The sequence below is a fragment of the Rattus norvegicus genome, chromosome 14 (assembly GCF_036323735.1).
Source record: "Rattus norvegicus strain BN/NHsdMcwi chromosome 14, GRCr8, whole genome shotgun sequence".
In the NCBI taxonomy this organism is placed as follows: Eukaryota; Metazoa; Chordata; class Mammalia; order Rodentia; family Muridae; genus Rattus; species Rattus norvegicus.
Genome location: NC_086032.1, coordinates 83957483 through 83983724, shown reverse-complemented (window position 1 = coordinate 83983724; position 26242 = coordinate 83957483). Strand labels below are relative to the sequence as shown.

Sequence of the window (26242 nt, the reverse complement as noted above, 5' to 3'; positions counted from 1 at the left end):
ACCAAAGTAACTGTAAGTTTAAAAAGTGACTGTGACGTTGGCAATGTAATTCAGTTGGCAGAGCTGGCCTAGCATACTCAAAGACCTGCGTCTGATCTCCTGGACCACATAAAACTGTGTGTGGTGGGACATGCCTGTGACGAGACCAGGTCAGAGTTAGAGCTGGCAGGCGTGATACTCCAGGTCATCTTTTGCTATACAATGTGTTCGAAAGTCAGTGTGAGCTACATAATAAAATCTCGAAGAAAAAAAATGGGGTTGTGAGACAGGATAGTGGTAAACATCAATAATCACGGCACTTGGGAGACTGGGGCAGAGGGATCTTCACAAACGTGAAGCCGACCTGGACGACAGAAGCTGCCAGCCAGACTGGACTATAGTGACTGCATTTAAATCTTCATTAAAACGGAGCAGGTAGTACCTCTTCTTACTGCCCGGGCCCTTTTCAGTATAACTTAAGAAAAAAAAAAAATCTTGGGCTGGAGAGATGGCTCAGTGGTTAAGAGCACTGACTGCTCTTCCAGAGGTCCTGAGTTCAATTCCCAGCAACTACATGGTAGCTCACAACCATCCCTGATGAGGTTTGATGCCCCCTTCTGGCGTGTCGGAAGACAGCTACAGTGTACTTAAATATAATAAATAAAATCTTTGAAAAAACAAAAACAAAAAAAGATACATAGTTTTTTTAAAAAAGAAAAATCTTGTTTTCCTTTGTTTAAAAATTAAGATAAGCAAAATATTTAATGAATCGAGTACACTAAGTCAGGCCAGCTAGCTTGGAAACGGAGGGGACACTATAAAGAAAAGCCCGGCCTCTTTTCCCTCGTAACCCCCGCACTTCGCGCTCTCTGTCTTTATTCGACAGCAATAAATTTTCTTCACTACGTCTCCTTGGAGTCTTACACAGCGCATTATAAGCGTCCTCTCAGAGGACCGCAAGCGGCTGCCAGTGACAGCTAACCAAGTGGCGGGTTCATCTGACAAAAGCCACAAGGTTGGCACGGAAAACCTAGGAAATCCCAACGGTCACACAGGAACGTTTCCCACACACACAAAAGGACCATCGACCAGGTCCTACCGCTACCTCTGCCATCAGCACTATCAGGAGACTACAATCAGGGGACAGAGGATGCTGCTCCTGTTTCCAGAAAACGGCCACAAGCCCTGGGGGGAACCCGACAAGTGAGGACGCCAGACCGGGAACACGCATAGTGTCGTCTGCATCTCAAACCCCGTGCACCCGGCGAGGACCTGCAACCCCAGTCGGCTGCCCTGCAGCCTCACTCACCAGAACGATCCTCACGCCTTCCAGCCAGGCATCCACTTCCGGTTCGCGACCATAGAGAAGCGGAAGGCAAGAGCCACAGACCGGAAGTGAGTCCGAAAGACCTGATGCAGCTTGGGAAGCAAGGAAGGGGAGTGTCCTAGCTGGGCAACATTTCTAATTCTATTAAATTGGGAAGCTGTGGCGGTGAAGTCCAAGAGTCTGTGCTTCGTTTCCTTTCACCAGCGCGTGAAGTAGTGGGCCCTCCGCCGACTCACTTGAGTGAGTCTGTGGTATCCTCAAGAAGGCACAAGTGTCGCTGTGCTATAATGTGGACCTTAGTGGATTTTGCCTTCTGACCTTGTTAGGGATGGGCTCACTACATAGCACCACTTGCCGGCCCTGAACGCTATGTAGGTCAGGCTGGTCACTAAGATCCGCCTGCATTGCTCTCATTGGACTTTGAAGGCAGGTGTCACCACACCTGGCTCTAACTTGACTTGACACTATTTGGGTCACTACGCTAAAAAAAGAACTGAGTTAGGCAGGGCCATAATCCTTTATTACACTTGTTTCCGCTTCACACAAGTGCATCACTTTTTTCTTTTATTTTCCCAAGACAAAAACCAGTGCTCTAATGCAGTATCTATAAACTTCAGGTGTTTCCTATTCCTGACATTTCTGGAGTAAATTGATTGTTTGCAACTTGGACCGTGTACAGTGACTACCTGGCTGTGCAGAAACAGTTCCTTCTCTTGCTCTGGGGTGAAGTTGAAGATGCGTTCCCCAGGAGATCGAGGCCACATAGTCCTCTGCCAACTGAAAGTTGCCTTGCCTTAGACAACTACTGAGATTCCTTGCAGATGAAGACAACACCACAATTTACAGTAAATATTTAATTTGGTTCCATCAACTATTCCAGTACATTCTCCTGGTATGGTAGCAAAACCATGCTAAGCAGGGGGTTCATGAGGTATGGGAGGGGTCATTGAAGAGACCCCAGAATCACTGAACCCACTCCACAGGCCTACTGGTTCTGCAAAATGAAGGTTTGGCTGACAGGATGTCAAGTTGGGAAAGAAAGAATTCAAGATGGGACTCTAGGTCTCAGCCTGTATTTTTGCCTGTAGGAAGGAAGATGTGCAGAAGAGCTGGGGCATATGCAAGTTCTAACCGCGCTGTGTGGAAAACACGGCTAAGCCTCTCCACCTGTCTAGGAACAGGGTCCTCCCTTAAGATCCTCTGTCACTCTGTGCTAGCTTCCTAATTCTGCGTTTCAAATTCTGAATCCTATGTGCCCACTTCTGAAGGATTCCTGCGTCAAGCCTGTCTCATGTACCCAAACCCTTCCCATTCCTATCCTTTTCCCAGCCCTTTAAGTAGGATTCTGGATCTCCTCCTGACTTCGATGACTTCAGAGTTTATGGCAGTTCCAGGGGTTTTTGTTATTGTTGTTGTTGTTGTTTGTTTGCTTGTTTTTTTTTTTTAAAGGCTCAGGCTTGCTGATTTTTTAACAAATAAGATACCAGAGAGTTCCTGGGCCATACCTAGTCTGATATCCTTTCACACCACACCTCCTAACAGCTAGCCATGGCCACAGTGTTAGCTGGGGACGTGCTGTCCTGGACATAACGAATCTTAAGAGGAAAATGTGTGAATGCTGGAAAGGTTGCTATTCTGCAGTTAGGGGCATTAAAAACTTCATCCAGCATGGGAGAGAGGTTGGATGGGGATAGACAGACTAAGTTCTCAAAAAACGTCATCTTTTTCTAAGCCAAACACCACCCATCAGAAGTCTTCCAGAGTTGAGAGAAAAACTCTGCCAGCCGGCCCAGAAGCTCTTCTGTTCCAGGTTACTCCAAAGGAGAAAGGGAAGGAGGTGGAGGCAGTGCCAGCCTCACTGGAGAGGAGAAATCTTCAGGGGGATCATGATTCGTGACTCCATGTGTCGAACCAAAGGGACTATGGAGAGAAAAGCAGAGGTTACAGGGCGCCTGAGGCAAGGGTACCCTTAGTCGCCACCCAAAAACTCACAAAAGCCTGTGACAGGAAGGGGTCCCTACTGTCATCTGAGAGTGCCCATGGTTCTGAGGCAGGATTAGGTAGTAAGAAGCTGCATATTTGGGGGACTTTTATCCATTTTCTATGTGAAAATGAGGTAGCTCAGCGGTAGTACACTAAGGTACTATATGAACCCTCGGATTCAGTGCTTCCAAAGCAAACAAGACACACGAAGCCTAATGCTATGAAAACAAGGACACAGAGGTCGGCTGAAGAATAATCCATCCTAAGGCCAGGATTGCGGTTCTGTGACAAAGTGTATGCCGATCCCAACACCAAAACAGGAAGCAAGAGAGGACTGTGTATACACTGACAAGGCAAGAGCTATAAGGCCAGAGATTTGATTTGGTGCAACTACCCCTGGTATAGCTCAGGAGGCCATGCAGTGCAGGGACAGATATCACAGGAGAGTCCCTGGGAGGATAGTTTTTTTTTTTTTATTTTTAAAGGATTTTTATCTATTTTTCATGTGTCCACATGTGGGTATTTACACAAGTACAGTGCCCACAGAGGTCAGGAGAAAACATCAGATCCACCAGAGCTCGATTTACAGGCAGCTGTGAGCCTCCCAAGATGAGCCCAGGGAACTGAACCTGGGTCCTCTCTAAGAACAATATTGTGCTTAACCACTGAGCCACCTCTCCGGCCCAGGTTCTGGGCCAAGGAAGTACTGTGCTTAACTTCCCAGACTCTGATGTGTATACAAATCCCTACAAATCTAGTTCACAGAAGGTTAGAAGAAGCTAACTAGGCATTTTTTCTGAAGTAACTGGATGCCAGTGCTGTCAGCACTTGGAATAGCAAGGCTCACGCCACCTCCTTCAGCAGACATGCTCTTGTAACCCAGCAGATGTGTGGAAGATTAACTGTAAAGGCACCGAGGGCAGGGCAGACTCCTGCTTATTCATACACCCCACTTACCCCCCGTCCAGCAGATATTGAAGGCACAGTCAGTATCTATTTACCCTGCATGCATCTTTGTGCTTCTAGCAGTGGCAACAGTTTGAGGGAAAATTCACTCGAAAAAGTTGCTGCATGTTTTGACGTTATCAGGGCAAAGCCCTTTCCATAAACTAACTCCCAGTCTTCCCTGCAGCCAGAATAGCATCTACATTACCATCTGACAAGAAGGCAACCTCTGAGAGGTGCAGAACTGACCCTGGGTCACATGTCACAGAGAGGTCACCTCTGTATTAGAGTCCTAAAGTCTCAGGACTCATTGTATCATGTGGCATGTCAAATTCGTGTCAAAGTAAGTTCCCGCCTGTACACAGTGGCTCGGGCCTATAAACCCAGCAACTTGGAAGAATGAGGGAAAATGTTCACTCAGAATGAGCTTAGGCAACACAGCAAGACATTGGTTCAAAAGGTGAGGGGATGGTGTGGGGATTACAACAGAAGACAAATAAAACAGCGAGTCCCTACACTGAAGGTGATCGAGTGATGTTAACTGTCCTTGCAGAGAAACTCGCAGAGCCCTGCATCCCCAGGTCTCCCAGCAGACTACTTGCAAAGGTGCCACCGGCCCCCAGAGGAAACACTCACCTGTATAGTACACATTTTCATCCCAGCCCCTCTTTCTCCAGGCCGCATTTCGAGTCTCCTCCCGAGACTGCAGATCTTTGTAGGCTGTGAGAAAGGCACAGGCTCATTCTTAAGAGAACCTACCTGATCCCTCCCTCAGCACGGAGGGTGGGAGCCTCCCCCATTGTCCCAAATCCCTACTATCCCTTCCTCCCCAGATGCCTCTCCCTTAGACTGTCAACAGACACTGCTGTGTCAAGGTCACACATATTAAAGAGATTAATTTCAGATGATTACAAACAACATAAATAAAAAAGGAGGTGGAGATGACAGAAAAACTTGGGTAACGAGAAGAAAACCACTCTAAGGAATTAGAATCTACGTTCCAGAGCTAGCAGAAAACAAGCCAAATGCAGACTGTTGGAGGAAAGCCCTGTGAGAGGATTGGTAGGGCTTAGGGGTTTGGAAGCATACACCTACACTGGCAACTCCTTTCCAGTCTCAAATTCTCCCCTGGATTTCTACATTCAGTGCCCATGTGATATTTCTAGTTGGATGCATATATATCTTATTATTTTTTTTTTACTGCCTATACATATTTATTTATAGTGGGGAATGAGTGTGTGGAGGTCGGAAGTTAAATGGCAGGAGTCAGATGGCTCCTGCCTTGTGGATCCTGGAAATCAAATTCAGGTTGTCAGGCTTGGTGGCAAGTGTCTTCACCTACTGAGCCATCCGACTAGCCTAGCATCGGCATCCTTAATACATAATACTCCCAGAATCACCCTCCAATCCCATGACCTAGCTCTTCTCCTAGACCCCCTTGCCTTAGACAAGGCACGCAGCTGCTTAGGGATGAGTCACAATGCTCCCCCTACCCTCTCCTTCCTCCTCTGCTTCCTCCCCCAGCAATCCATCCTCAAGTCCCACGGATCATAGAAAAACGAATCTGAGCATGCTGGTGTGACTACTGGAAGTCAGCCCGTGTCATCTGCCTGGTTCCCTACCTTGATCCCCACAGGTACTCTCCGCAAAGCATGTGGCAGCTACAGAACTCATATGGGGTCGCTGCCTCCTCCCACCACAGCCGTGACAAACCCCAACTCATTCCCACAGCCTGCGGGGGCCCAGCCTGATCTGGTAGCTGTCCTCCTCCAGCCCATCTTCACTCTTCCCAGTTGCTCCCCTGCCCAACTCTCTTCCTCACATATGGTTCCTCCCACTGGAAACCTCACCGCACCCCCTTGCCTCCCACAGTTCATTGCTGGTTTTCTCACCCTTCAGTCAGGATTTGTATTTCACCCTTCAGAACAATCTTGTCTACTCAAAAAAAAAAAGTCCTTGTCTTCCCCTGCCTAGTCTCCCCCAGTATGTCTCATGGTGAAATGAGTCCTTTTTGCTAGTTTATGTCTGAGGGTACAGTCTTCCTCTGTTAGGATGTTAGAACTATAGGAGCACAAATGCATCCACATGTTTTATGAAGAGACAGACAAAGGCTTCAGTGACTCCAACCTACCCCATAAGTGGTGTACCACGTAGAGCTCTCCTATTTGTGAAAAGAAGCCTCCCACCGCCTCCTGGTTCTCCTGACGGTACTTGATGGCCCGAGCCCTGGAAATGGCAGGGAACACAGGACAGAAGCTCAACCAATGGTCCCCCAAGATGGCTACATTTTTAGAAGGGGTCCAAAGCGGGGCCCAGGGAATGGCTTCTGGGAGTGCAGCTGCTGCCTAGTTGGCCGCACTTCCCTAGAGACCCTGCACTGCCCCGGAGGATCCTTCTCTGAGAGCTTCAAGGACCAGAGCATGCTGGGCTCCTGGGACACAGCCCAGAAAAAGCTCACTGGGAACCTAATGGGTTTGTTCCCTAATGTCACAGACAGCAGGGACGGCCACATTCTCCACCCCAGTGCCAACTCACCAGTTGTTTCCCCACTCGATCATGGTTCCCGGCTGAAAGAGACCCAGAGAGAGGAGGAAGTGAGCCCTACCTGGACTCCAATATCACAGGGGCAGGGATAGGAAAGTAGCCTTTCCCAGGGCCACAGGACTTGTTCCTAGACCCTGATTCCCATCTGATATGCAGCTATGCATACCAATGCACATACCTCGGCTCTGAGCCCATAAAGCTGGAGAAGCATCAGGCTGTCCTACCCCGAGCTCTTGCACAGCCACACAACAGCAGGGAGGGTAGAGGGAAAAGGGGACTCTGTTGGAAGTGAGGTACCTTGAGCTTGTATGTTCTCAGCTCATAGATGTTGGGGCCAGCTCGGGGCTGTGGCTCATTCCAGAAGCTGAATTCCAGAAGCAACTGGTTTCTCCTGGACAGCAGCATCTTGCTCCGCTCCTTCCGGAACTCTAGGTACTCCTGGAGGAAGAGCATCGTAGGCATAGTAAGCAGGGGAATAGGCTACCCTGTCAGTGTGCCCTGTGGGTGGCAGAGGAATTTGTCCCACACTCCCCTCCACACAAGGCTGGGCTGGAAGCAACATGCACACAGGATGCTGGGATACCTTGTTGGTTTTTAGCTTGTTCATGCAGTCCATGAGGGCCGGATAGCCACCTGAGAACCGCCATAGGTGTACTGTTGGGGACAGGAACACAGGTCAAGGAGCTACAGGGAGCCTGCCCAACCAACTGACAGCAAGGCTGGACTGTATATGGCAGCAGAGTGGAGGTCCCCTTGTTCCATATGTCTTGGCGAGGCGTAGAACTGGTTGGGGGTGACCTTAGTGGTAAGCCCAGGAGACCATTAGCTCTGCTCAACTTGATGGCATTTTACTCCCTCTGGGACTCAATGTCCTCGTCCAGAAAATCCCACTAACATTCCTTAAATGTTAGCAAAAAGAGGATCAGATGAGGCCAAGGGGTTGCTACTGATAAAACACATGCTTAGCATGCAGAAGGACCTAGCTCTCACCCACAGCATCACAAACAAAACCAAGCAAAAGGAACAGCAGTGCACGCACGCACAGATGGGCAGCAGACTGTGAGGGGCAGGACGGATATGAGGAGTAAGTCTGATGGAGAGACGCAGGCCATTCTAAGAGGGCTGGTGCTGTAGCTGAGGCTAGGCCACTCTCCTAACAGCGGGAGACCCCACCATCCTTGTCTAGCACTGCAAAGACAACCAAACAACAATAACAAAACAGGAACCTTCCAAGGTGATGGACTTAAGGAAAGAAAGAAAGACGGAAGAAAGAAGAGAAAAGAAAAGGAAAGAAAAAGGGGCTGGGGATTTAGCTCAGTGGTAGAGCGCTTACCTAGGAAGCGCAAGGCCCTGGGTTCGGTCCCCAGCTCCGAAAAAAAAGAACCAAAAAAAAAAAAAAAAAGAAAAGGAAAGAAAAGAAAGAAAGAGAGAAAGAAAGAAAGAAAGAGCGAACGATAGATAGATAGATAGATAGATAGATAGATAGATAGATAGATAGATAGATAGATAGCTGCAGCTATGTATGGAGATGGGGGCTTATGGTACCGGCCACTTAGGAAGCTGATTCAGGATGATGTCTTGAGCCAGTGTTTGGGTAACAGAGGGAAACCCCGCCTTAAAAAGACAGGAAGCAGGCTGGGAGTATACCTCAGCTGGTCGCCTGCACAAAGTCCTAGCTCCAAACCCCCAACACTACATAAAACTGCACTGGCTGGTGACACACAGGCGTCAGGAGGGTCAGAAGGTTCAAGGCCAGCCCGAGCTGTATAAGACCCTGTCTCAAAAAAGAAAGGAAGAAGAGGAGAGAACGAGGGAGAAGGGAGGGAGGAAAAGAGGGATGGAAGAAGGCGGCAAGGGAAGGGGAGAAAAACAAACTAAGGAATAAACTGGGATACCAGGAATGCACCAGCGTATGGTTAGGGGTAGGAGGATACATACAGAGATGCCAATGTACACATGACCTCTTGGTGGACACTCAAGAGACTGACTATGGAGGCAAGGTAGAGGTCCAGTTGAGAGACCAGCCTCATTCTCCCTGAGAACTCTTTGTCCTATTAGATTTCCTCCAGTCATATTCTCTGTGACCTGAATAGTAGCCCCTCGAAATGTATGCCAAGAGCCTCTCTATGTGACCTTGTTTGAAAACAGGGTCTCTGTGGATAATTGAGATAAGCGTACATAACACTGGATAGAACTTCAACCCGGGATCCAGAAGAGGAAGATCGCACACAAACGGAATACCACGTAACACAGGAAATGCAGAGCTCTCTCTCTCAGACTGCTGTATCCACATGCCAAAGAATGCCAAGGGTTTCTAGCAATCAGAAGTTGCAAGAGGCAAGAAGGATCCAAGAGGAAGCCCAGACAGAGCCAATATCTTAATTTCTGCCTTCTGGCTTCCAACGTTGAAGACTGCACTTGTGTTCTTTGAGTCTGTGGCATTTGATTATGGCAGACAAGGAGATCAAGGTGATCAAAGATTAAAGGAAGCACAGTGCTAAGCTGAGGACAAATAGCTTGTCCTTGTTTATCAGTGCTCTGACCAAGACAGAGCAGAGGGTCACAGAGAGCTCTTCTTCCCCTTGACAGATTTCCCAACTTTACTTTTTGAGTCAGGGTCTCTCTATGCACCCTCACTGGCCAGAACTTGAAACATTCATCAGGCTGGCCCTGAACTCCTGCCTCTACTCCCCAAGTACTGGGATGACAGATGTGCACCCCCATGCTAAGCTCATGGGGTTTTTTTGTTTTTGTTTTTTCTTTCTCTTTTTGCAAACACACATTTATCGGAATTGAGACAGGTTGGTTGATGAGGTATTGGGCGCCTGTTGTCAGGAGTGTGCAAGTGAAGCTGAGGACTGTGTCCGCTGTACCATCCCAAACCGTACTCTACCACACTGGCAATGCTTACAGCTCTCTACCGATAGCAGCTGGGGGCCAGGCAGACCTGTCAGTGGCCACTTGCTGTGTGTGGAAGATGACCAAGGAATTGAAACAGCTGGCTGGCCCGGAGCTCACTCTGTAGACCAGTCTGTCCTTAAACTCGCAGCAATCCTTCTGTTTCAGTCTCCTAAATTCTAGATCTATAGAGTCCCAGGATAGCCAGGGCTACACAGAGAAACCCTGTCTCAATTTTTTTTGTCCTTGTTTTTCAAGATCAATGTTATGTATATGAGCGAGTGCTTTACCTGCATGTTTATAACACCATGTGTGCCTGGTACCCCTGGCGATCAGAAGAGGATGTGAATTTCTTGGAACTGGATTGTGGATGGCTGTGAGCTACTGAATGGGTGCCGGAAATTGAATTCAGGTCTTCTGCAAATGCAGTCTTGCTTGTAACTGCTGACCTACCTCTCCAAGTAGCAATAAAGTTTTTGAAAAAAAAAATTTTTTTTTGAGGACTATTTACTTTTTCATTCTATATCTAGAAGTATTTACATGTTTCTCTGTGCACTGTGTGCATGTAGTGCCGGTGGAAGCCAGCAGAGGGTGTGAGATTTCCGGAAGTTACAGAACTTGCCAGCCACCATGTGGATGCTGGGAATGGAACCTGAGACCTCTAGAAGAACAAGTATTCTTAACCACTGAAGCATCTCTCTAGCCCCTACAGCGTTAATCTTTTTAAAGAGAGGAAATATTTTTATTAGATATTCAGTATTACAAAGAGATATAGACCTTGACACCCCCCACCCCCCAGAACTCCCTACCTATACAAGAAGACAGACAAGTATATTGACAGCTAAGGGTGCATGGTCAGAGAATGAAGAGCCAAGTGGTAGAGGTCAGAGGGCCAGGGACAGTCCCTGACCCAGTAAAAGTGCAAAGAATCCAGTCTTTTAGAAGGATGCCATGTCTTCACCAAAATATAAAACCATAAGACGGGTGAGAGCTGGAAAGATGACTTGGCAGGGAAAAGATCTTGCCAGAACTTGCTCCCGGGTACCAAAATGAAAAGCCAGGTGCAGAAGCGCACATCTGTAATCTAGACTGGAGTGCATGCTGTGCAGCAGCAGAAACAAAGGAAACCCCGCCCCAACAAGGTGAAGAGGAGAACCATTGTCCACTGACCTTCATAGGCATAGCATGGTGCGCGCGCATGCGCAGACACACTCTCTCTCTCTCTCTCTCTCTCTCACACACACACACACACACACACACACAAAATGCCGACAGACAGACAGACAGACAAATGACAGATAGATTTGAAAATAACTTTAAAAGGCAAGTATAGTCATATTAATCCACTGTTTCTCAACTTGTAGGTCACAACCTCCACAGAGGGCAGAGATCAGATGTCTACTTTACAAGTTATAACAATATCGAAAGTATGGTTATCTGGTAGCAATGAAAATAATTTTCTGGTTGGGGGTCACCACAGCATGAGAAACTGTATTAATGAGTAGCAGCATCAGGAAGGTTGAGAACCACAGCTTTAATCCCAGTATTCAAGTGGCAGAGGCAAGCGGACCTCTGAGTTCAAGGCCAGCCTGGTCTACATAGCGAGTTCTAGTGATACGGAGAAAGCCCGTCTCAAAAAACAAGCAAAACAAGAGACAATCAAAGCATTTCAGCACTCAGGAGGCCGAGACAGGAAGAGTACCCGGTAGAGGTCAGCCTGGACTTACACGGTAAGACCCGTCTCAAACAAACAAACAAACAACAACAACAAAAACAAAAACAGGTAAACCGAACCAAGTAAAAAAGGCAAGGGAGGAAAAACCTGAACGGTTCTAGGTAGAGTGGTTCTGGCTGGGGACTGAGGAGTCTTACACAGGGCACTACAGTGAGCAGAGGATGTGGTGAAGTACGGCTATGAACCTGGCAAGGAAGGATTCTCAGGCCTCTCGGGCCGCCTGAGAACACTAAGTAGCCAACAGGCGTTTGAGGAGGGCAATGAGATATGACAGAAACACACTTCCCCATACCCTCACAGATGCTGCAGAGAGAGAGGAGGGCAGACAGATACGAGAGCTGTTAGAGACCGGGGCTGGGTGGCAGCAGGAGCACCGGAGACAAGGGAACCTCACCTGCCTGGTCCTGCTCCCCGTACCACGTGTTCCAGTTGCCCACAAGCGAGCAGGGGTAGTCCTCATCCAGGTGCAGCTTGGGCAGCACAGCCTCCCTGTGGGAGGGGCATAGGGAGGGGCAGGGCTCGCACTGGCTGCCAAGGGCCCTGAGATAGAGGTTCCAACCCGGCCCCAGGACTCCTCTCTAAGAAGCAGAGGTAGGGGAAAGCCCTTAGGGCTCTAGAATCTACGTCCCTTGACTGTGTCAGAAGAACGGGCAGGGGATGTTCCAGGCTTTCTTGGGAAAGAGGGCCCCTAGCCCACACATCTCAGCAGCGACTGGGAACAACTGATGGCACTCACGTCAGACTGTTGTAGGCATCCAGACATTCGGGCTTCACGTTGTGAACTGCAACACAGGACAGAGGACAGGAAGTGATGTGCGTGTAATACTTACACATGCATGTATGTGTGTGTGGAGGAGGGGTGTCGGAGTGAGGCCAAATAGGGCCAAGGCTCTCAGGACAGCATGGGCCGTCCTCATCCTCTCATCTCTTCACTCCAGCTCCACCCACAAAAGCCTGAGGGTGGAGCTAGGCAGTTCAGTAGCTACTCACACTGGATCTTGTAGAGATTACTAGTCTCCTTCTTGGACAGCAGAGTGGAGTGGGCGTCCTTCCGAGGATCCACCTTGTGAACAAAGAGGGAGCGGAACCAGCTGCCTTCACTGTCCTTGGAATAGAATCTGCAGGACAGAGGAGTTGAGAGGGACATGTGGAGGCCCAGGAACCGCAATAATTCCCATGCTCCCTTAGCCTCGTGACCTACATTTCTGGAAACGGGGCCATGGAATCCCGCGGCAGCTACAGAGAGTGAAACGGCATCGTCTGGGCACACAGTGTCCTCGGGAGATCCCAGCCGCCCAACCTGCATCTGGAACCCTTGTAGGGCCTAGGAGGCCAGGAGAGGAAGCCGTGCCTGCCACCTCTCTCCAGCACCTCTGGACACACAACTGCAGTCTGCTGCTAGGACAGTTAACCCCCAAACTCACCTTGCCTGATGCCTACTACATAGGACCCTTGGACCTCCTAAGACAGGCTATCCCTCTACTCTCATGAGTAGCCACGACTCTTTCTTTTGCCTTTCTGGATCCTGTGATATCATTTTCCAAGTTCCTTCTTCCTATTCCCCTCCAGTGCTACAGAAGCTCTGTAGCACCAGCAGCTTTCCCTGCCTCACCCAGCTCTTGTCTCTGCATGTACATGGAGAAAGGAGAACACAACTGAGAATTCTGAATTCAAATCCTGGGCCTCTCTGAGAGCCCAGCCATTTGCCCAGTCATTTACCCTTCCAAGTCACTGGTCCCTGTGCCATGGGACAGATGTGGCTCTTCTGGCTGGAAAGGCCTCTAAATTAACCCTGGAATAGAGTATGACCACTTACAGCTCACCGGGTCCTTGATACCGTCAATTCAAAAGCCTTCTACCGGATCTCAGCAGAGTCAACAAATACCAAACTTTGGTACAATCTCCAGAACTTACTACAAAATGTACAGTTAGATCCTTGCCTTGCAACATCACCACCCCCAGACTACCCTACTCACAGGAAACAAAGGCCAAACGTAAAAGCAAAAGCCACACTTTAGCAACCTGGCCTGACCCATGATACCTTTTTGTGTTTAGGTTTGATTTGGTTTTTCAAGGCAGGGTTTCTCTGGGTAGCCCTGGCTATCCTGGAACTCACTCTGTAGTCCAGGATGGCCTCAAGCTCTGAGATTCACCTGCCTCTAACGCTCCAGTGTTGAATTAAAGGTGTGCACTATTCTTTCCTTTCTTTTTAAGTTTTATTTATTTGTATATATTTGAATACACTGTCGCTGTCTTCAGACACACCAGAAGAGGGCATCAGATCCCATCACAGATGGTTGTGAGCCACCATGTGGTAGCTGGGATTTGAACTCAGGACCTCTGGAAGAGCAGCCAGTGCTCTTAACCGCTGAGCCATCTCTCCAGCCCAGATCCTTTGTCTCATCCAGGCACCTGGAACTAACCCCTAACGACTCACAGCACCTCACATCAACAACCAGCTCATAAGATTGACTTAAGCAGAATAATGGGAGGCCCATGTGCTCCCTCAAATATGACCCTAAGAATCTCACAGTGGGAAAACCAAGTAATATCCCCCTTAACTATTCCTTTTCAGAGGCGTGACTTCCCTCTCAGGGAACTCCTGCTTTCTTGCAGTGTTTGTCAGTAAACTCTCTGTTCATGCCTTGGTGAAGTTTTATGGCAGAGTCATTCTCCCCAAGTGTTTCATATAGCACATATTATATTTTTATATGCATATATTTATTAAAAAGTTTAAAACAATTACTCTATAACGAAATGTCTGTGAATGTGCTCTAGTTCTGGAATTTCCCATTTCAGATTTTCTGACCAATTGCTAAGCAGACAATTAAAACTACAGAAAGGGGCTGGGGATTTAGCTCAGTGGTAGAGCGCTTGCCTAGGAAGCGCAAGGCCCTGGGTTCAGTCCCCAGCTCCGAAAAAAAGAACCAAAAAAAAAAAAAAAAAAAGTAACCAGCTGAGCAGTGGTGGTGCACTCCTTAAATCCCAGCATTTGGGAGGCAGAGGCAGGCAGAAGTTGGGAGGGCAGCCTGGTCTACAAAGCGAGTTCTAGAACAGCCAGGGTAACACAGAGAAACCCTGTCTCAAACCAAACCAAACCAAACTATTGATTGATGCAGGTCATCGGTGCTGCAGTAAAGAAAGAGGCTCACCAAGATGCTAAGCCTTCATTTTCTGAAAGAGAAGAGGGGGGTTCTACCTTCTTGGAAAAGACTGACACCCAGCTATCTCCCTCCAGTTACTTTAGCCACTCAAACACCATATAAGGTTATTTAGAGCTGGGAAAGCCCCAGCTGCAAGTTATCTTGTCTTTTGTTGCTCATGAGAGTTGACGCCCCACACAAATCCCAGTCCCCTTTGACCATGGCTTAGCCATAATCAAAAGTAAGAACTCTAGGTTTCCCAGGCATCTCTTAGGTCCAACATGAGTGGAGCTGCAAGCTCTCACGTAACACCAAGTGCAGACTGAAAGACCCCAGCTTAGCAGCAGTAACGCCATTTTGCAAGGCTGTACTTAAGATGACTGGTTCAGGGAAAGGTTAGAACACTGAGTACACAGCGGCTGCCAAGCAGGATGTGTATGGTTGAAGGCCTGGCAACAGGACGACTGCGGTTGAGCACCTGACAAGGAGAAAAGCCCCGGGAGAGGTCCCACACCCTGGTGGGGGGCCGAGTCAGCCGTTATGTTCCAAGAAGGTAACTAAGAAACTTGCCCCCGGGCTGAACCCTTGGGGGGCCGAGTCAGTCGTTATGTTTCAGGAAGGTAGCTAGGAAACTTGCCCCCGGGCTAAACCCTTGCCACATTAGAATCCACCAATTATATCCCTGTAACCATGCATCTGCTTCTGTATGCTTGCTTCTGCTCCCCAGAATCCTATAAAAAGCCCATCCTTGGTTCCGTGGGGCGCGCCAGTCCCCCGAGTGACTGAAGCGCCCACAGGTGCCTGTGTATCCCGACAATAAACCAAATCCTCTTGCTGATTGCATCCTGTGGCCTCGGTCTGGTCATTGAGTTGGAGGGTCTCCATCCCGAGGGAAAGTTCTCCCTGAGAGCTTTTCACAGACCTTCCAGGGAGACAACATTTCTTTCTTTCTTCCTTCCTTTCTTTCTTTCTTTCAAGTTTGCTTGGAGCCAGGTGTTTGTTTGTTTTTAAGATTTATTTATTCTATATGTAAGTACACTGTAGCTGTCCTCAGACACACCAGGAGAGGGCATCAGATCCCATTACAGATGGTTGTGAGCCACCATGTGGCTGCTGGGAATTGAACTCAGGACCTCTGGAAGAGCAGCCAGTGCTCTTAACCACTGAGTCATCTCTCCAGCCCCAGTTAAAGAGCTTCTAAACTCATGAGGACAGATCAGAGCATTTGAAAACCAGCCCCTCAAGTGGGGCACTGAAGGGTATGGCCTCTGCTCAGAATGGATTGGGCTGCTCCCCAGGAGGAGGTAGTGACTGGCAGAAAAGTGGCTCCATTTGCCCACCCAGACCTTTGCTCCAGAGCTAGGCTCCCAGTAACTCATTAACATCAGTAGTGGCCAAGATAAATATCCAGTGCCTAGGCCTGAAGAGTGAGCTGGGGCTTCAGCGCTGGAGAGGGGAGGGGAGGGGAGGGGCGAGGAGAGGAGAAGGGGAAGGGAAGGGAAGGGAAGGAGTGGGGAAGGGGAGGGGGAAGGGAAGGGGAGGGAAGGGAAGGGGGAAGGGAAGGGGAGAGGAAAGGGGAGGAGAGGGGAAAGGGGAGGGGAGGGGAAGGGGAGAGAGGGGAGGGTGAGTGGAGGGGATGTTCCTGGAGCTATAATACCTTCTGCCTCTCCCTACCATTCAAATCCTGCCTGCAGGTCTGTTTCCCATGTGTTAAGAAAGCAAGACATGGGGTTGGGGATTTAGCTCAGTGGTAGAGCGCTTGCCTAGCAAACGCAAGGCCCTGGGTTCGGTCCCCAGCTCCGAAAAATAGAAAAAAAAAAAAAAAGAAAAAAAAAAAGAAAAAGAAAGCAAGACATAGCAGCCCACCCAGCTAGGTCTTTTCTTTTCTTTTTTATTAATTCTGATTTTGCTTTATGTATATAGATATTTTGCCTGCATGCACGTCTGTGTATCACTTCCATGCCTGGCTCCCAGGAGGCTGGAAGTTGGTATCAGATCCCCTGGAACTATTGTTACAGACAGTTGTGAGCTATCATGTGGGTGCCAGGAATTAAACCCTGGCTCTCTAGGAGAGCACTACCCCGGGAAGATCTTTTTTACAGGTAAAAACGTAGTAAGAGACTTGTTCAGACCCCAAGGGAAGTGTCAATTTCAAGCCAACACCCTTAAGTACATTTTCAAAAAAGATGCATTTACTTTGAGCGGTTAGCTGAACGTATATATGTACACCACACGGGTGCTAGAAAAGAGAATTGGATCCCTAGAAACTGGAGTTAAAAATGGTTGGGAGCTACCATGTGGATGCTGGGAACTGAAACCCAGGTCCTGCACAAGAGCAGCCAGCCCCCGTAACCACTGAGCCATCGCTCCAGCCCTCAGGTGCACATTTTTAAGAGTTGGGATTTCACTTTGCCAGTGAATTCCTGATACTCCCCTACCTTTGTCCTGCCCAAGCTTCTCACTCTGCTCCCTTGTTCCATTCTGCAGGAATGTGTAAAGCTCTAGGCCTAAGCTAGAGATATACTTCCCAACATTCATGACATGCTGGGCTTCATCTCCAGCACCGGGGGGGAAATTAAACGGACCAAAACCCAAAAGACTTCTTTTTGCTTGGTTGATTATTACACTTTATTGCTTGCCCCCCCCCCTCCACCATGACACATCACCAGGGTGGTGTGGTGGTTAGAGTAGGAAGGGCCCCCATAGACTCCTGGGTTTGAATGTTTGACCCATAGGGAGTGTTACTATTAGGTGTGACCTTATTGGAGGCTTGTTAGAGGAAGTGTGGCTCACAGTCTCCTGCTGCTGCTGTCGTTCGAGATGTAGAACTCTCAGCTAGCTCTTTCTCCAGCACCATGTCTACATGGACACTGCCCTACTTCCCACCATGATGATAAAGGACTAAACCCCTTGAACTGTAAGCCAGTCCCAGTGAAATGTTTGTATTTATGAGTTGCCATGAGCAGGGTGTGGTGGTACACACCTTTAATCCCAGCACTTGGGAGGCAGAGACAGGAGGATCTCTGTGAATCTAAAGCCAGCCTGGTCTACAAAGTAAGTTCCAGGACGGTCAGGTCTGTACACACAGAAACCTTGTCTCAAAAAAAAAAAACAAAAACAAAAACAAAAAAAAAAAAAAAAAAAAAAAGAAGAAGAAACAAGAGTTGCCACGGTCATGGTATCTCTTCACAGCAATGAAACCCTCGCAAAGACAGGTGGGGACCTGGTGTGCTCTGTTGTGTCTCTAGTAACTGGAACAAGATTAACGCACAGCACATGCTCAGTCTGTGTTTAGAAAATGAGTGGGGGCTGGAGAGATGGCTCAGTGGTTAGAGCACTGACTGCTCTTCCAGAGGTCCTGAGTTCAGTTCCCAGCAACCACATGGTGGCTCACAACCATCTGTAATGGGATCCGATGCCTTTTTCTGGTGTGTCAGAAGACAGCTAGAGTGTACTCGTCATATACATAAAATAAATAAAATCTTTTAAAAAAAGAAAGAAAAACATCTTTTTAAAAAAAAGAAAAGAAAATTAATGGGAAAGAGGCACAGAAGTAAAATAGATGGATGGATGTGAAAGACCCCCTCCCAGAAAGGGAATTGTACAAGCCCAAGGCCCTCAACTATAAAAGTAAAAAGTAAGTTTTTAGATATGTGGGACAAGCTGACCCAACATTTAGACAAAATAGCCCAGAAAAGAAAACAAAATGCAGAAACTAGACTAAAATATGGGCATTGCTCCATGGGCCACCTGGCGGGGAAAAAGAAACAGTCCCTGACCCCCCGGGAGACCCGACCACCATGTACTTTTTGCTAACTCATTGTTATGATTATAGCCAAAATAGGTAACATACACGTATGCCTCATTTACTCCACCAATCACATCCCTGTAACCATGCATCTGCTTCTGTAAGCCTGCTTCTGCTCCCCAAAATACTATAAAAAGCCCACCCTGGCTCTGCTAGGCGCGCCAGTCTTCCGAATTGACTGGGATGCCCACAGATACCTGTGTATCCTGATCAATAAAAATCCTCTTGCTGATTACAGCCTGTAGACTCAGACTGGTCATTGGGCTTGAGGATCTCCCTCCTGAGGGAAGATTCTCTCTGAGAGTCTTACAGATGGATGGATGGATGGAAGATAGGTAGATACTAAAGTGTGAAAGTAAAAGAAAAGAGGGGGCTGGAGAGATGGCTCAGTTGTTAAGAGCACTGACTGCTCTTTCAGAGGTCCTGAGTTCAATTCCCAGCAACCACATGGTAGCTCATAGCCATCTATAATGAGATCTGGTGCCCTCTTCTGGAGTGTCTGAAGACAGTGACAGTGTATTCACATACATAAAATAAAGAAAATCTTTAAAAAAAAAAAGAAAGAAAGAAAGAAAGAAAGAAAAAAGAAAAGAAAAGAGAGACCTTGACCCAGAATGTGAACTCAGACTCAGGGAGCCTTTCCATGCCAGTCACACTGTCAGTGTCGTGGACAAACGCAGCTAATGCTTCACCTTTCTCTCATCTGTAAAATAGGGGATGGAGGATGGGACTAGCATGGTGGACAGCAGCTAACATCGCTACTCCTGACTTCCTAATGGCTCTCTTCCTTCCCATTTCCCCCTCTCCTTAGTCTGCTCAATTTTTGTAAAATATTTTTGTTTCCTAGAGTGCTAGGACCGAAGCCAGGGCCTGGCATGTGCCAGATGAGCACTGGACGCTGTTCTTTAAAGCATCGTCTTCGTAGAGTGTGCACGCATGTATAAGCGCATGCAGGTATGTGCACATGTGTCTGTGAGAGTGTGTATGCATTCATGTGTGTGTACATGTACCTGTGAGTCTGAGCACCCATTGTGTGTGCGTGTGTGTGTGTGTGTGTGCATGCGCGCGCAGAGGTGTGCGTCCATGTGTGAGCACATGAATAAGTGCTAGAAGTTGACATTAACTATCTACTGCTCTCCTAAGCTTCTGCAACATCATCTCTTACTAACCCTGAGCTCAATGGGTGACAACCTGGCCAGCAAGCTTATGGAACCTTCTGTCTCTTAGTTACAGGGACACATCTCTTAGTTACAGGTGCCTTTTTACATGGATGCTGGAGAGCTGAGGTCAAGTTCTCACATCTACATGGCAAGCACCTTACAGACTGAGCCATCTCCCCAACCATAAAGCACTTTTATGCCTCTGCTCCAGGGTTCTCAGTCTGTGGGTCCGGACTCCTCTGGGAATTGTATGTCAGATATTCATGTTACAATTCCTAAGCGTAACAAAATCACAGTTATGAAGTAGCAACGAAACAGTTTTATGGTCGGGGCTCACTATAACATGAGGAGTTGTACTAAAGGGTTGCAGCATTAGGAAGGTTGAGAACCACTGCCTACTCTATGCCCAAAAGGCAATGTCTGAATGTCTCTACAGCTCCATTTGAGATTCTAGATCCCTTTTAAATCTGGGAATTTTGGAGCAAGTTTCCTCACGACTGTGCTTCTCAGACTAACACTATCGGCACAGTCTAAGAACTTATTCAAAGCTCTCAGGTCCAGTCTCCACCCCAGACTATGGCACAAAAGTTCTGGAGTCAGGGTTCTGTGGTGGACCCAGCAATTTAACTTTTTTTTTTTTTTTTTTTTTTTTTGGTTCTTTTTTTCGGAGCTGGAGCTGGGGACCGAACCCAGGGCCTTGCGCTTCCTAGGCAAGCGCTCTACCACTGAGCTAAATCCCCAACCCTGCAATTTAACTTTTTAATGGAGGGGCTCATTACTCAGCCTGGGCTAGCCTGGAACCCCTACACAGCACAGGTTGGCTTCAAACTGGTGATCCTGCCTGGAAGTGCTGGAATCACAGACATGCACCATGCATGGTTACAATCTGTGTGTGTGTGTGTGTGTGTGTGTGTGTGTGTGTGTGTGTGTGTGTTCGTGATACAAGAAAAGGTCAGCTTATTCCTTTAGGATGGAGTCTCTCCTTGACCTAGGGGTTTGTCCTCCCACCCCTGAGTCAGTCTGACTGCCAGCAAGTCCCAGTGATCTTCCTGTCTCTGCCCACTATGGTACTGAGGCCACAGTCACATGAGAGACCGCACCCATTGTCATATGGGTGCTGGAATCCAAACCCAGGTCTCATGGCTACACAGCCAGCACTGTTAACTATGACACCATCTTTCCAACCCCAATCAGACTTTTTAAAACCTACACAGGCCAGGTTTGGTGAAGCACATCTATAATAGTTCAAAGTCATCCTCAGGCACACAGTGAGTTTGGACTAGATGAAACCTTATCTCAAAAACAAAAAAAACAAACAAACCACCAGTAAAAATGCAGACCTGGTGGCATACATATTCAGTCCCAACCTTTGTGAGTTTGAGGTAGCCTGGGCTACGTAGTGAGTTCTAGGACAAGGAGGACTACATAGAGGAAACCCTGTCCCAAAAGAAAATAAACACATACCTTCTGGGGCTAAAGAAATGGCTCAGTTAAGAGAGCACTTCCTGCTCTTGTGAAGGACTTGGGTTCTGTCCCAGCACCCATGTATGGTGGCTCACAACCACCTCCAGCTTCAGGGGCTCTTATGGTCTACCTAGCCTACACTCACATGCACAAATCCACACTCAGATACACACATACACACATAATTAAAGATGAAAGCAGGCTGGGCTTGGTGGCACACAGCTTTAATCCCGACGGTCAGGACGCAGAGGCTGGTAGAACTTTGTGTGGTCTGTGAGAGAGTTCCAGGCTAGCTCGAGTTAGACCCTGTATCAAAAACACAAACCAAGGGCTGGAGATGGTCCAGTGGTTAATAGCAATTACTGCTATTGCAGTAGACCTGAGTTTGGGTCCCAGTAGCACAATTCCAGTTTCAAGAGATCGGGCCTTTGCAGGCTCCTGCATAAACACGGTTCACATAACCTCATGCAAACTGACACATAAATAAAACACGTAATTTAATCTTAAAAAAAAAACAAAACAAAACAAAAGCAAAACTAACCAAATGGGTACCACAGGCTAGGAATGGTAACAGGTATGCAGAGGCTGGGAAAACATTTTCAGCTCAACTCTTCCATTCATTTCCTACAGTCCTGTCTTTTCCCACAGCTCTAAAGCAAGTAACAGACTATGCAGACTGTCACCCTCCCATCCCCCACGAGGCCTAACACAATGCCTCTGACACAACAGCTCGATAATTATTTGACCTAGACTGGAACATTTCCATCTCCTTAGGCAGTTAGATGTCACACCTCTACTGCCAATGACACTCCAAGTGTGACAGCTCGGGAACCTCAGAACTTTCTAGACTAGGAAGCTCAGCTTTCTGTAGGTCCTAAAACATCTCAACTTTAGCTGCCTGACTTTAGAAAGGGGCCATGCTTCTGCTTGCCGAAAGAGAGATGTTTTCAGCTATAAGAACTAAAGTTTGGGGCTGTAGATATAGCTCGGTGGAGAATGCTTGCCCACAAGGGGAAACATATAAACAAACAAACAGGCAAACCCAGCAAAACTCACTAGAGTTCTGTTAACAAGATTAGTGTAGGAGCAACAAGAATTTCTTTTTGTTTCTGTCAAGAGTCTTGCTATATATTCCAGGGTAGCTTCTAACTCATGATTCCCCTGCCTCAGTCTACCAGTGACAGGAATACAAGCATACAGCATTAAGCCTGGCTAATAGCATTGTTTACAGAGAAGTGTACTGACTGGTTTTGTGTGTCAACTCTACATAAGCTGAAGTTATCATGGAGAAAGGAGCCTCCGTTGAGGGAATGCCTCCATGAGACCCAGCTGTAAGGCATTTTCTCAATTAGTGATCCAGCCCATTGTGAGTGGTGACGTCCCTGGGCTCTATAAAAAAGCAAGCTGAGCAAGCCAGGGGAAGCAAGCCAGTAACATTTCTCCATGGCCTCTGCATCAGCTCCTGCTTCCTGACCTGCTTGAGTTCCAGTCCTGACTTCCTTTGGTGATGAACAGCAATGTGGAAGTGTAAGCTGAATAAACCCTTTCCTCCCCAACTTGCTTCTTGGTCATGATGTTTGTGCAGGAATAGAAACCCTGACTAAGACAAGACAAGCAGGGGTTGGGGATTTAGCTCAGTGGTAGAGCACTTGCCTAGGAAGCCCAAGGCCCTGGGTTCGGTCCCCAGCTCCGAAAAAAAGAACCAAAAAAAAAAAAAAAAAAAAAGACAAGACAAGCAGCTACTATGTACTGAAAGCTAATCCTCACAGTACATTTTAAAAATGTATTAGTTCTCTGAGGATTTTGTACAATGTGTTTTAATCATCTTCACCTCTCCTGTCACAGTACATTTTTTTTTTTTAAAACAATAAGGAGCCAGCAAGATCGCACATCATGTAAAGGGCTTACCATGCTGTCTCTTTACCCCAAATCTTTGAGGCTGAAAGATTTTCGGCTGGCCTCAGGAGTGACTCTAGAAAGTCAGAGAGGGCTGGAGAGATGGCTCAGTGGTTAAGAGCACTGGCTGCTCTTCCAGAGGTCCTGAGTTCAAATCCCAGCAACCACATGGTGGCTCACAACCATCTGTAAAGAGATCTGATGCCCTCTTCTGGTGTGTCTGAAGACAGTGACAGTGTGCTTATATACACAAAATAAATAAATCTTTAAAAAAAAAAAAAAAAAAAGAGGGGCTAGGGATTTAGCTCAGTGGTAGAGCGCTTACCTAGGAAGCGCAAGGCCCTGGGTTCGGTCCCCAGCTCCGAAAAAAAGAACCAAAAAAAAAAAGAAAGAAAGTCAGAGAACAGGCTGAAGGTCAGCAAGAAGGGGTGGTCTCAGGTCTCTGTAGGACCAGAGCATAAAACCATGCAAATCACTACTGGGCTGGGTTGGTGTTTGGTGTCTTCACAGCAATCCTGGAGAAAGTGCACAGCAGGGATCACCGTGCCCATTTACACTGAAGGAAACTGAGGCTCACCATCAAATATCCAGAATTACTAAATCAGAACCAGCAGGCTGCCTCTAGCCCCTCCCCCATCCTTGTGGCCTCTGGATGTGTCTGTCACATAATAGAACTACCTGTCCTGTCTTTTCTCGGTCTCAGTATCTTCATGTGGGAATCACCGTCGCACCAAAGATGATCTTGTGGGCTGGACACCTGGCTCAGTGGTTAAGAGAAGGACGGTTCCCAGCACCTACATGGCTGGGGCAGCTCAGAACTGCCTGGAGCTCCACTTCCAGGAGATTCAACTCCATCTTCTGGCCTGAGTGGGCACATGCATTCATGTGCAGATTCTCATTCTCCCTCCCCTCTACACACACATAAATAAAAGTAAAATTCTTTAAATAAAAAATAGGTGATCTCGGGCCAGTGTAAAGGCACTGGCTGCCAAGACTGACAATCTGAGTTAGAGACCTGGGAGCCACAAAGTGACCTCTACACATGTGCTATAGTATGTACACAGACACATACACACACACACACACACACACACACAGGAAAGCAAATGTTCATTTGCAAATGCACACAAAATAGTTTTTAAATTATGTGTGGTGCTTTGCCTACATGTGCACCACTTGCATACCTGGTACCCGTGTGACACCAGGGTGTCAGATCCCTTGGAAGTAGAGTAACAGCCAGCTGTGAGACAGCTGTGAGACAGCTGTGAGCCAGTGCTGAGAATCAACCCCTGTACTCTTAAAGAACCAGTGCTCAGAAGTGTAGAGCCATCTCTCTAGTCTCCACAATAATTTTTATTTGCTTATCTTTCTATGTAGTCCAAACTGTTCTGGAGCTGGATATGTAGAAATATGAGGGCTTTCCAACTCAGAGATCCTCCTGCCTCTGCCTCTTAAGTACTGGAATTTAAGGTATATGCTGCCACACCTGGCCCAAATAATTTTTTTTTCTTTTGGTTTTGAGACAGGGTTTCTCTGTGTAGCTCTGGCTGTCCTGGAACTCACTTTGTAGACCAAACTGGCCTTGAACTCAGAGATCTGACTATTTCTGCCTCCAAAGTGCTTGAATTAAAGCTGTGCACCACTATCAGGCTTAAAAATTTTTCTTTAATTTTATAAAAGATTATTTTCCTGGATGTCCTTTCAATTCTCACAATGACAGAAATTGCTTGAAGCATAAGCTTGGGCAAAGGGTAACACAAGTATTGTCTCTTTAAGCCTTAAAAAATCCAGTGAGGGCTGGAGATATTATGGTTTACTTGGTAGAGAGAGCACTAGCCTAGCATACCTGAACCCGAGTTCTTTTCCTAGCAATAGAAAACAATCCTATCAGACACATCCTGTCTTCTCCTCCTACCCAAGGTCATCCCTCCAGAAAAGGCTGAGTTTACAAGGTACACTCAGGCTCATTTCCCAATGTCGGCTTCTCCCTCATTGCCCAGCACGGAAGGTGAAGGGCACAATGTCCCAACTCCTCTATTTGAGCTTTCCAAAATTCTCTGTGCACAGAGTTCTAATGGAACTCCATGGCTACACTCGGACTGGGGCAGTAGCGACACACATCCCTTTCCACAGGTGTGAGGGCAAGTGTCCTAACTTCTTTAGTCAATGTTCTTTGCACATACCCTGTCCTAAAACCTGTGAGGGTGTGGGGCTGGGGAAACATGAATGATAAGGGTCAGAAGAGCTCCCGGTGTTAAGGGCAGAGATGGGGGGTAGCACTGGGCGTGGCATCGAGGAGGGAGGAGTAGCCCAGAGCCAGTCAGGGGAAGCCAAGCTCTCCAAAGCCAGAGTCGAGCCTCTCTCGTAGGAGGCCACTAGCGGTGGTACAAAGTGCAGAGTGCATCATGAGACCCGGGTCCTACATCGGAGCTGCCTCCACATGGCATGGACTGACCTTGAACAGCTCCCACCCCATTCTCTTGACCCACCTGTACAAACCAGGGTGCGGAATCATGCTGGGAATCCCCACCTTACCACAGTCCTTCTAAAACTTCCCGAGGGTGGAGCTGCCTGGCTCAGAAGACCCCGGTGCGTGCTAAGTCACAAAGGCCAAGCAAAAGGCTGCCACTATCCTCGGCCTTTGCCCGGACTCCGGGGCTCAAGACCTGTCCCTCCCACTCATTTCATTTTTTTTATTCTCAGCCCAGATCCAGGTCCCAAACAGGACAAAGAACCTGCCCAGCTAGGCAAGGTAGTGCACACCAGTACTATCTAGGAGGCAGAGGCAAGAGGATTCCGAGGTCGAATCACATGTAGTATGAACCTGTTTTAAAAAACCAAACCCTCCCCATATCTTTTCACTTTCCCCATTCTTTCTCGGCCTCCCCTCAGGCCTACATCCTGGCAGCTCTGCCTTTAACCCCTGAATTCCAAGCCCGAGAGTCTCTGCTTTTCATTCCAGCCCCCTCCCTTGCCCCTGTTCCGGGCACGCGGTCAGCCCCGTTGGCCTCTCACCGCACAGCACGCGCAGCCGCGAGGTCCCCAACACAGGGTCCCGGCTTCCTTAGCAGCCGCCGTGCTGCTGCAGAGATGATGCACAACCGCGGAGCCATGTTGGACCGGAGCAGGTTGGAAGAAGGCCACGCCCCAGCCCAGTAGCGGAGGCAGGACTAGAGAAAACCACGCCCTCCCCTCGCCAGCCTCCCTTTCAAACGCAATCAGTTGGGAGTCCCCCAAATCTACAGATCTACACTCCATACCCACACGTCCGAGCTCTTGAAACAGCAGTTAGCCGGCCCTGTTCTTTTTTTTTTAATTTTTAAAAAATATTTATTTATTATCATATACAAGCACACTGTA

General features: G+C 47.9%; 2 protein-coding genes across 7 annotated transcripts in view; both read right to left on the bottom strand.

Annotated features, from left to right (window-relative positions):
- The window catches only part of Thoc5 (THO complex subunit 5), a 33892-nt gene extending 32469 nt beyond the window's left edge, over nt 1-1423 (bottom strand). For 3 of the 5 annotated variants that reach the window (NM_001401407.1, NM_001401408.1, NM_001012153.2), the window contains exon 1: nt 1289-1328. The gene's annotated coding sequence lies outside the window, so the exon portion shown is untranslated. Of the gene's footprint in view, nt 1-1288 lie in introns of all 5 variants that reach the window. The other 2 variants (XM_039092214.2, XM_039092215.2) reach the window with 1 other exon arrangement.
- A 722-nt stretch (nt 1424-2145) lies between these two features.
- Nipsnap1 (nipsnap homolog 1) lies at nt 2146-26011 on the bottom strand. Of its 2 annotated transcripts, none has more exons than NM_001100730.1 (10): nt 25898-26011; nt 12402-12529; nt 12148-12193; nt 11806-11900; nt 7362-7432; nt 7076-7216; nt 6770-6801; nt 6366-6460; nt 4871-4954; nt 2146-3226 (listed from the first exon to the last, which is right to left on the bottom strand). In NM_001100730.1, exons 1-10 carry the CDS (start codon nt 25993-25995, stop codon nt 3162-3164), a joined length of 855 nt encoding a protein of 284 aa, NP_001094200.1. In that variant the 5' UTR covers nt 25996-26011; the 3' UTR covers nt 2146-3161. The 2 variants fall into 2 exon arrangements, with proteins under 2 accessions (NP_001094200.1, XP_006251399.1); XM_006251337.4 differs by lacking the exon at nt 25898-26011 and adding an exon at nt 12613-17949.
- Between the last annotated feature and the right edge of the window lie 231 nt (nt 26012-26242).